Source organism: Paroedura picta, chromosome 5 (genome assembly GCF_049243985.1).
Source record: "Paroedura picta isolate Pp20150507F chromosome 5, Ppicta_v3.0, whole genome shotgun sequence".
Classification (NCBI taxonomy): Eukaryota; Metazoa; Chordata; class Lepidosauria; order Squamata; family Gekkonidae; genus Paroedura; species Paroedura picta.
Genome location: NC_135373.1, coordinates 18,179,495 through 18,190,797, shown reverse-complemented (window position 1 = coordinate 18,190,797; position 11,303 = coordinate 18,179,495). Strand labels below are relative to the sequence as shown.

The 11,303-nt window shown below is 45.7% G+C and overlaps 1 protein-coding gene across 2 annotated transcripts in view; it reads right to left on the bottom strand.

Annotated features, from left to right (window-relative positions):
* Positions 1–2,727: 2,727 nt before the first annotated feature.
* Positions 2,728–11,303, bottom strand: part of LOC143837194 (guanylate-binding protein 1-like) — a 41,533-nt gene continuing 32,957 nt past the window's right edge. Inside the window, exons 5-11 of one of the 2 annotated variants that reach the window (XM_077336769.1) lie at positions 9,853–10,052; positions 7,703–7,945; positions 6,639–6,919; positions 6,262–6,474; positions 4,658–4,760; positions 4,052–4,245; positions 2,728–3,756 (exon numbers count right to left, since the gene is read on the bottom strand). In XM_077336769.1, coding sequence (XP_077192884.1) covers positions 3,583–3,756; positions 4,052–4,245; positions 4,658–4,760; positions 6,262–6,474; positions 6,639–6,919; positions 7,703–7,945; positions 9,853–10,052 — 1,408 coding nt within the window. In that variant the 3' untranslated portion in view covers positions 2,728–3,582. The remainder of the gene's footprint in view (positions 3,757–4,051; positions 4,246–4,657; positions 4,761–6,261; positions 6,475–6,638; positions 6,920–7,702; positions 7,946–9,852; positions 10,053–11,303) is intronic. The other variant, XM_077336767.1, reaches the window with a different exon arrangement.

The window sequence follows — 11,303 nt, the reverse complement described above, 5'->3', positions numbered from 1 at the left end:
GACTTGGTGCTTGCACAGAGGATACCGTTATCGACTTTCAGTGTTCCAACAGAAGCACCATCCCCTCTGTAGCAAAGGGGTTAAAATAGGCTCAGCCGCAGTATTATCTCCTTGCACATATTTACACTTGGTAATTCTGCTCGAGACAAACAGATTAGTGGCGCCCTTGAAAAGGGTGAAGAAATGCTTGTATGAGTGTCGTAAAAGGGTGTTGTCTGAGGCAGTGGGTTCTCCTCCTTTGGAAGTTTCTAAGCAGAGGCTGGATAGCCGTCAGACAGAGGAGGACCCTCCCCAAGTAAGCCCAGCCGGAGCCATCTGCACCACCCGAAAGAGGGTACGTGGTGGGTGACAGGCTATTCCAGACCCAGAAGGTAGAGATTGCCAAGCAGGGCCACTGCAGCTTGAACAAATCAGGGGGAGGCTGATCAGGGGCAACTCAAGCCTAAACCCCATAAGGGTGCTCCTGGGGATGCATCAGAGCAGGAATGGTGGTGGGTGAGCGGCCTGTGTGTGGGCTGTAAGTGCACAGGGTGTTTCCTGGCAGAATGTCCCAAGAGAACGTCCACCCTGAGAGAACTGGCTGGGGAAGCTCCTGCTCAGCCAGTGGTTTCTGCAGTACATAAGCATGGGATGGAGCCTAAGGCCCATTCCGCACGACTTAAATGTAGCAGAAGTCTTACCTTTGGTAAACATTATTAATTCAATGTTCCGCATGATGTTGCACACAATCTGCAACACTCCTGCAACAGTCCCACAAGAATTGCTTCATTGTAGTGCTTTTCAGGGAATCGGGAAAAGTGGATTCCCCCTGACAAAAACACTACACTTCTGAGCACAAGCTGCAACACATCAGCGAAAAACATGTGCATTCTCAATGTAGCGGTAGAAAGAATGTCCCTCCCCCGCTCTCGCCCCCGAACTTCCGGAGAAGCGATCGCCATTTTTTCCCCCTTAGACCGGCGAAAGCAACAAATGAGCAAGGCTTCTCCGGCTAAAGTCCCTCCACAGAATTCATTAACAGTGAAACAAGGTTCCCTTCTTCAAGTGTCTTTAAAGTTCCCAAGCACAATACAGCCCCTTGTTCAACACTGCTCGTAATTTCGGCCTCAAATCGCACCCAAGGGGGGGGGTTTACTTGAGGAGCATGTAAACGATTAAGCACCAGCCCCTATGCCAGCAAAAAAGGTCTTTCTGAAACAATGATTGAACAAATATTTGTTGCAACTGGTGTGTTTCCATTTTTAAAAAACAGTTCTTAAAAGGAAAAGGGGCTTTTCAGGAGCGTGAACACAACAGCCCCTTGGCTGTTCCGTTTGATTGACGGCTAGGGGCGGGAAGAAGCACAGAAAAATATCGCTTCCTTTGTTGCGATTCCAGTGATACCAGTAACCTGTGGGGAATGAATAGACTGCTACCGGGAATTCAATTTTCCACTAGAATTGAAGGTATGCGGAATGATGAAATTCCACTATTAAATATAGTGTTTCTGCATATTGCAAACATTTGGCAAAATTGGTCCTTGTGCGGAATTCCCCTAAGAATCAACAGCATTCCAGAGGTCACTGGCCAAGATCCACCAGGCCCCAGCCATGGCATCCAGTACCACCACCAGCCAGGACAATTACTCAGAGGAGGACCCAAAGTTACCGCAGTCTTTAGGAAATGGGAGACCTGCTATGAAGTGCATCTGGTGGCAGGTCTCCAGACAGGGTACAGACACAATTCTGGTGAGTGATCCTTTCCCCCCCATCCTAGTTCCAGTGATTGTGGGGAGCCCCCACCAAACACAGTGGTTTCCCCCATGCTCTATACATGCAGAGTTGATGACTTGCTATTAATTGACCTAGTGTGTATATCGTCAGAATGTAAAGAAATTGATTTATATGACATTTATGTCATACTAGCAAGAAAGCCCATTGCAACTAAGAATGCAAAGGGCACTAGGACCCAGGGGACACCGGCAGGCGCAGCTCTCTCCCTTTCTATGCCTGTCCTGCAGGAGAGGCCTCCTTAGCAGTTTGGGGCAGCTCTTTCAGTGTCTGTCTCGCAGCAGGGCTATGGAGGTAATAATGGCTTGTCTACGGTTTGGCAAGGCTGTCTCTGTGTGTGTCTCTCTCTGACACACGCTTGCTGAGGCGTCTGAGAGCAAAGTGGCTAGCATGCAGGGAAGGAGGGTGGGATCTTTAGGGGCAGGGCCAATCAGATTGGCCCTATTTCAACTTGGACAGCCGGACACTCTCCACCCACAAGGCTGTTTCACAAATATTAAGAGAAACAAAAATGGATGAGGATATGTAAACAATGAAAGCATGGAAGCTGGTGGAGGAAATATCATAGGTACTCTGCAGTAGTATTGATGAGGTGAAAGGGGAACAAATTAGATAGATTGTGAAATGTCAGCCTAATGTTTATAGATCTGTAAATGTAATATGTAGTCTTTTCTGATTAGGTAACCTTTACTTAAGAGCTAAACATGTATGCCCTCTGCCCTGCTGTGTTGAAGCCTTTGCAAATTTTAAAAAACTATCTCTCTTCAGTTGTTATTTCTGAAGGGTGACTCAATTTAGTCTAAAGGGGTGACCCTCAAGCCACTTCCTAAACTTCTCCCCTTGCTTCTGCATTGAATTAACACTCATCCAATGGTACAGCTTAACAGAAGGCAGAATAGGAACTCTGTCATTTCCCCAGCATGGATTAACTTTACACACAATCAGATTTAGTCCTCGCTTACTTGGAAGTCCACGTTTATTACTTGCTTACTTATTATCACAGCACTACAGCTTTAATATTTAAAAAACACCCTCTTTCTCACATCAAATCCATTTTCAACATATCCCAACTGAAAGCCTCATCAGGAGGCAGGCCTTGTTTAGTTTATTGCTGAGGGAAGATCCCAATTCGGGCTGCCTTTTCTCTTTTTTGATGGGGAGTCCTCAGTGGCAGGCTGTGGACTGGCACCTGGATGGGGGATCACCTGAGAACACTTCAGGGGAAGGAAATGGCCATCCACCTGTTTCTGGCTTGCTTTAAAAGCACTTTGCTGGATTCACCATTGCAATTTGGCGGCACATTTCCACTGGCCCAAGATCTCGGCTTTATTTTGGTTTCCACAACACTTCCCGTTAATTTGTTACACATTTTTGTCATACCGTTCCTGTACCTGCAATCTGCATGCTACATGTGGTTTGACCATTCCTTGAAATTGCTTATGGATTATGCCACTCTTTCCTCTTAAGTAAATATAATGTTAGTGATACTTTCCATTGTCATTTTTACGCTGCTAGTATATCAAGTTGCCATATGTGCACTAATAAAAACAGAATAATTTTCAAATTCTTGTCTCTATCTTTGAACAGGCTAAGAGGTAACTGCTTGCTCTGTGTTACTCTAACAGTCTGTATTCTGGCTTTACCCAACCCTTTGGGTAAAGATGCCTGTCACTTCCCTGTTCATTTCAATGTTATGTTGTTCTAATCTAAAACAAAGCAGCAGGCACTGCACACATGGCTCAGGCAACAGAGGATCAGCCCTCCTCCCACTTGTTTACAAATCCTTGGAAAGTCTGGCAAACCCCTAAGCAGCTTATCCAATCAGTTCAGGAAGCACCAATGGAAGCATCATTGAAGCGGCTTCTAGCATCTCGGAGAACACATGTGGTTGCTTGAGGTTTTCAATTTCCTTTATCAGCTGATCGATCTGCTTATATAGGTGATCAATGCACTTTGGGCATCCGGCCTGCTGCAAAACCATTTGTTGCTATGAAGGAGAACATGAGGGTTAATAAGCTAACAAGTAAAAGAATGAGATTTCTATCACTCAGGATCAAACACTGTTGCACCCAAAGGAGTCATGAAAATGAACTGGGAGCGACACCAGCCAACCCTGCTCAGTGGGAATACGATGTTATACAGCATTGAGCCCTGGCAGGGGCTCATGGGGATTGTAGTCCATGGACATCTGAACAGCCACTGTTTAGCCACCCTTGCCAGAAAGGTAATCCACCCCAATCCACAATGGGAACAAACCCAAATCTGTTTGCTGTGACGCTTACCCAGAGTTTATTCTCCAGCATCTTGTTCTGCTCTTCCAGCAGCTTCTCCCTGTTCTTCTCCATCTTCTCCTTCAAGTATTCAATGTTTGCCTCGTGACTTCGCTTCTGATCCTCCAACTTCTGCTCCCACTCAGCCTGCTGCTGCCTCTGGATCTCCTTCTCCCGCTCTGCCGCCTCCGCCCTTGCCCTGGCATCTTGACCAGAAAGAAAAAGCCGAATTCATCCTTGGAAGGTATCGCATAAGCAGCTGAGTCCCTTTAACATGCATCTGGATCAGAAGTTTAATATGTCTTGCTCCAAAGGCCACCTTGTGGTTGGATATCCTTCATGCAGTTCCTCCCCTCTACAGCAAAAGCCTTCTCTCATTCAGTATCTGGTTCTGTAGAGGTGTGGTAAAGATCTGTGCCTCTTACAGCTGCGAAGGCCCAGAAAAATTCAGAAAATAAAATTTATCCATGATCATTTCTTTTTTCAAATGGAGAGGTCATCCACCACCCCCACCAATAAGTAAGAAGAGCTTCAGCCATCCCGACCTAAAAAGCAACATCTCCGATGCAGTGTCAGCAGAATCCAGCCCATCTGCACACAACTGTGCCAGGCCCCTACCTTCTGCTTCCTTCTCTTTCTCTGTGAGGGCTTCATCACTTTGAAGGATGGCTCCACCCACAGCCTCCTGGTCCTTGAAGAACTGCTCCCCTTCAGCCTCTGCCTGAGTAGTGGAAAAGCAAAGGTCAAGATGGAGATTTTGCTGCCATCTTGGGTTACATTGGACTTGTACTGTTTTATGTGGGAGAGGGGTTAATTTTTTATATAAACGACTATGAGCCAGCTGGATCCGGGAGTGGTGGTTAATAAATTATGATGATGTTATCCGTTCAGTCATGTCCGACCCTCGACGATTCCATAGGAAAGCTTCAGCCACACATCTCTGTCAATGACCACTTCTTTTAGTTCCTGTACGGTCATCCCTGTACTGGCTTTGATCGTGTTCAGCCAATGGATCCTTTGGCGACCACATTTCCTTTTGCTGCTGATCATGCTGAGCATTAATTTTTCCAACGAGTCTGATCGCATGACATGTCAAAATTAAGGCCTATTATGCACGGGCGCTGAAACGGTGGCATGGAGAACGCATAGGAAGAAGAAGCGAAGCAAACTGCTTACGCACGGGACCGAAAGCAATGGCGGCAAAACCCAGAATATCCGATTATGCACGCGGCTAGTCCGGAGCCGCTTCTGGTTGCGCCCCGGTCCTGGGAAGCTCCACTTTCTTCTGCATTTCGCTAACGCAGCATTTTCGGTGGCATATGGTGACTCTGCGCCCGGTTGCCGCCTGCAGCGTGCATAATTGGTGATTTTAGCCGATGCCATTCCACCCCGAACGGGGACCTTCCACTCCATGCATAATGGGCCTAAGTGAGCTTTTGCCATAATATCCTCCCTTCTAATGACATAGTTGGTTTGCTCCTGTCTAAAACTATCTTTTTGGAAACTTTGGCTGTCCATGGTTATTGCAGCATTCGTCTCTGACATTTGTCTTCAAAAGCATCTATTCTCCTCCTGTCTTCCCTCTTCAGGGTCCAGTTTTCTCATTCATAGGGGGTTATGGGGAAGACAATGGCGTTGACTAGCTGGTGCTTTGTATTAAGGCTGATATCTTTACTTTTCCATATTCTGTTCATGCTTAACATTCCAAAAATATGCAACCACTATACATTTTGTTGCACCTACAGTGCTCAGATGCAGTTCTTGATACATTACGTAGATGCAAACGGTAAAACTGATATTTGAAGGCTGAAATTTGAGCTGCAAAACTTTAAAACTCGAGTTCAATTTTGAAGTATTCAGTGTTTTTAAGTCAGCTGTGTTCCAACTTCAGTACACAACCCACCACATGTTCATGGGATTCTGGGCATATCCCATCCCTTGTGAATCTTTCATATTTAAGCAATTTGATCCCATAGATTTATTTATTGGCTTGATATATAGCCCTCGTTTCTCAAAGGGGCTCAAGGTGGACTACACAGATCTGAGTCAATACAATTAACCTTTGTATTTGTTTGAACAGACAGTGGTCAGGCCATGCTCCAATCCTGAAACCAAGCCTTCAGTCAAAGGCTCAGTACAAAAAATAAAATCACAGGTGTGACTCTTTCATGTGTGGGCCTACCAAAGTTTAATAGAAACCCAAAGAAAATATAAATCCTCACCATGACCCCTTTCCCTGATTCCTGGTGGTATCTCTCTCTAACAGTCTTCAGATCATTGCAGTAATCCTGATAGCCACCAGGGCGGGTGTAGAAGGCCTTGTTGATCCTGTCCTCCAGTTCCTTAGAGAGCCGCTTCAACAGAGCCTTGCAGCGTTTGGAGGATTCCAGTTCGTTCTGACGGCAGTACGCCTCCTTCTTCTGAGCTAGGGCTTGCTGGCAGAGGGGGGAAAACAATTTAGAAATGACTATGTGTGTTTTGAGGTCAGGAGAACAAACCGTATGCCTGTAGTGTTTGTCGGGCACAGTAGAAACTGCAATAGGTCAGCTTTCTCAGAAAGCTTTCTTAACTGGAGGTGAAAGATCAAGGGACATCTTACCATCAGCTCCGCCTGGAAAGCCTGCTGGTCATCCTTGAAGGCACGGGCCATAAAGACTTGAAGGGCCTCCTCTTCACATTTTGCATGGATCCCCAAGAGCTCCTGCAGAGTCTCCGTGGGCAGCTTCAACTTCTGGTCCATCAGCTCCATGTAACAGAAGGTGGCTTCGTGCACGGCAGCTGAATTCTCAATTTTAGCCAGAGCTTGGACTGTGTTCTCCATGCAGGGCATGCTCCCACTGCGGATCGTGTCTACATAGATCGCCACCAAGGTTGCTAACACTGCCAAGAAGACAACAAAAGAGATGGTTCTGGCATCACCCATATAGGGGTTAATTTAGCTGCTTTATGTTTGGGTTAATTATATTTTTAGGCCGCCCTAACAGCAAGTTGGCTCACAGCGGTGTACACAAATATAAAATGTACAAAACAATAATAAAATTAATTTAAATTTAAATAAATTATTACAAATTCAAACAGGCTAAAAGCAGCAATAATTATGTATTATGATCTTCCCAGAAATTCAAGAAGATCTGGGAGTGGTCAGTGTGAAATAGATGGGTGGAGTCGTAAATAGGTAGGCAGAGAAATACTAACTTTGGCCCCAACCAAAAGCCTGGCAGAAGAGCTCCGCCTTACAGGGCCTGTAGACAGTTGTTCACAGGATGAGGCAGGTAGTATAAAACCTCCCTAGGAAAAGAAAGCAGAGTAGGCCTTGATATTTGGGGGACAAGCAGGTGACTTCCGGGTCATTCATGAAGAACTGGGTTCTGGTGGGATCTAGGCAACATATAACCCATATTTGGAGAAGGAGTGGGACAGAATAGGAGAGACAGAAAGATGTAGAGATAGAAATACACGTTCCCGGTTCCTCTACGTTTTACGAAAACCACCCTGAGCCTCAAGGGTGGGCAGTATATAAATACAATAAATAACTCTTGCAGGTGCCATGCTGTAGGTGGATTCATCTTGTTTGTGGATCTTGTGACCAAAAGGACTGGAAGCTTTTTCTCCCTGAGCCACCATCATTGCTGGTCAGAGAACTACTGAGCTACAAGGACTTACATCGCCCATTGACAACGTGCCCTCCTGGGATGGTCTTTGGATTCGATGTCTCATAGACGTGGTGGCAGAATTGCCTCACTTGCTGCACAAATTTGGCTTCCAGCTCACTCTCCTCCATCTCCTCCAGCCGGTGGAGGTTCTTTTGATTGGTGGGGCGTTCAAAGAGGAAGCATTTTCGAGTGGGGAAGAAGAATTGGACGCATTCGCGGGGCAGGTTGAATGCCTGATCCTCACAGGAATTACCTAGGAGTAAGACAGGGATTGACACCTGGAGATGGGAGAATCTGGAAAGGCATCTAGCAGTGCAAAGACATGGGGACTGGTTTTTGGCAAATTGGTTATGGCATTTCCAATTTCATTAGGGAACGATTACACAAAATTGTTATATACTCACAGTGTACAAAACCAACACACAACCCGATAAGAAGCAGTGATGCAGGAGAATTAATACAACAGAGTGAAAAGGTTACGCCTTCTAACCCATGCTTATGTTTTAACTGACAACAAGCTTGGCAACTGAAAGTTGGCAGGTTAAGCAGAAGCCAGTCAGGTGACTAATCCTATCCTTTGGGCCCCAGTGTGGTGCCATGATACCTAACAAAACCTTTTCCTGGTGCTCCCCCAATATTTCTGAGTGTGGCCAGTGGAGGCTTTTGTCCAGGAAGGTTTCTTATTCACCATGTGAGTTGCCTGATTATGCAGATTAAAAATAAATATTTGGCAGCTACTTCTCTCATAGCACAAAGACTGAAAGTAAATCGTGTGTGGACAAGAAAATATTTTGATGGGAGATGTTCACTTTTAAATGCATCCTGTTAAACAGCTTCTGCCTGAAATATTGAACTGTTAGACCAGACCTCACTCTCATATTTTGTGGTTGGCTCCATCTCCTGTGGCAACCATTTTATTTACGGGATTTATAGTCTGCCTATCTTGGGGAACTTTTGTGCCTGGCTCACCCCTTATGGCAGCCATTTTATGACTGTACCCATCCCCCTAAGCCAAAACAAGCCCCCTTCCCAAGGCCGAAGTCAGAACATTTCTTGTGTAATCTCAAGGGGGGCAATAAATCTACATACTTACAGAAGCTACAGAACACAACTTCTTTATTGTAACTCAACCGCAACTAACATAGGAACTGAAAGCTAAGGAAAAAGCACATTCAGGGGGTGGAGTTTTCCTCCTAATCAGGTTTCAATTAACTCCTTGCTAGCCATCTTTCTACAATAGCTAAGGACTTAAAAGCCACAGAGGCTGAAGTTGAGAAAAAAAGGAATATTTTCAGCTGTACAGAGGCCCATGTTTCAGAAAGTGAATGTGCTAAAGTTGGGGTTACAATCTGGACAGAGCTGTTGAAAGACACTCTGGTAAGTCTCTAGAAACAAGAGAAAAGAGATGTTATTTGTGATTAAACAAGAAAAGGGTTCTAGGATGATCTCTTTGAATTAATGTCTGGGAAACTTACACAAAGTTATAATGAAACAGCAACTGCAGTTCCAAGCAGCATGTAAAGACAGCACGCAGGGAAATGAAAGAGGAGTGATTACAAACCACCAAAACCTTTTCTTCACACATAAAAGTCAACCTGAGCTCTTCTCAGACAGGATGCAGTCAGAACATATAGAGAAAAGGCAGGAGCAAGAGGATGCTGTAGCTCAACTTTTGCCCTCTCCGTTGAGAGCAGCAGAACAAAGCGCCGGTGTACATGCGCACCTTGTTCCTCGACATCCCTGAGATCGGATGCATTCTTTGCCTCTGAAGTGAACAGCTGGCCATTCAATAGCTTCAGCTGGAATCCATCATCCGTAATTTGTTGAACTGAGCAATGCAGCACACCTGGACAGTGTGTGTGTGGGGGGGGGGGGCGTAAAAGTGTTATTTCCTTGAATGGAACACCCCTCTTTGTCTTAACCTGGTATCTTCCCTCTATAGCTCCTCCTCCTCCCCCCCCCCCTTGTCCTCTCACTCTCTCTACGTGGACTTCCATGAAAACCCATGCCTCTGCAGGCTTCTTTGGTGAGCTAGCCAAACTGTATGCAAATTCCTGCTGTACCTATGTTCCCTCTTTGGTGTTCTTGGAGTCAATAAAGAGCTGAAGGTTTTCGAACTGCTGCCTCTGTGTCTACCGAAGCTGCAGGCTTAATAAGTACCTTTCTTCAACTTCAAGGCATTCTCCAGGTATTCGTCCTCCGTGCAGGGCTGCCCGTTCAATACCAGCTGCAAAGAGAAATCTCTCACTGCCCAGATGAACGTTGGGAAGAAGCGGACGTACTCGGCAGAATCTTCCTCTGCCTCCAAGTTCTCAGTAGGTGATTTGGATTTGATGCGCTCTGACAGTTCCATCACGTAACTGTTGACCTGGCTCAGGAAGATACCAAATAACCTGGTTTTCGTTACAGGCGGGAGACCCGCCTCTTGGAAATGTGGCCCCACTTCTACCTCATATTTAGCTTTTGTTACTGGGCAAGACCTGTCCTTGGCCTTTTCTCCATAGCTGCATGTAACTGCCTGTCCAGACATGAAAGGTGATACTGCTTTTGATAGATGTGTATTTTGGGAGGGCTGAGAGAAGCTGCCCATGATCAAATTCTCTCTTTTACCCCGTTAACTGGATCAGAGCCTGACCTTCCACTGAGTCATGGGAGCCAATCACCTTTCTCCATGTTTTAAAGGGCACGCAAAGCCAGCTATTTTTTTGAAGTAAAACCTCTCCATTGAGAAACCTAGGCATCTAATCATAGATACATAGTGCTTTTTTTTAACGCCACCCTTTTGCAATCATGAGCCTTGAATCGTTTAAAAATAAATCTCAAGCCCAATTGTTTTTTTTGGGGGGGGACTTTAGAGAGGCATGGTTCATGTGTTAACTGGTGGGGAAATTTTATTATTTTTTATTTAATGCGTATTCATTGTTCCAGGCAGTTTGCTTTTAAAAAATATAAAAAACTCTGTCATCATGAGAAGGGACAGGGAGGCAGGTACGAGGGCGAGCACTGGAGGTAGAGATAGCGCTACTTCAGCTCCACACATTTCCTTGGTGTGTGGCTTGCTGGTCACTCTCCTCTCGCTCGTGCTACAGAGTTTGGGAAATCCACGTTATGCTATTCCCCAACTAGCTTTAAAATGGAGGACGTACCTACCCGTTTACTGCTGGGACTCTGGATGTTTATGACGTCATGAGAAACGTCAAAAATATGAGGTCTGCAAAAGGTAATCATTTCAGTATATTTTTTGGGTGTGGAATGGTATATATACAAATACACACACACACACACATATATATACATACATACAGACACATGTATACACACACAGAGCCTCTTGTGGCGCAGAGTGGTAAGGCAGCAGACATGCAGTCTGAAAGCTCTGCCCATGAGGCTGGGAGTTCAATCCCAGCAGCCGGCTCAAGGTTGACTCAGCCTTCCATCCTTCCGAGGTCGGTAAAATGAGTACCCAGCTTGCTGGGGGGTAAACGGTAATGACTGGGGAAGGCACTGGCAAACCACCCCGTATTGAGTCTGCCATGAAAACGCTAGAGGGCGTCACCCCAAGGGTCAAACATGACCCGATGCTTGCACAGGGGATACCTTTACCTTTACCT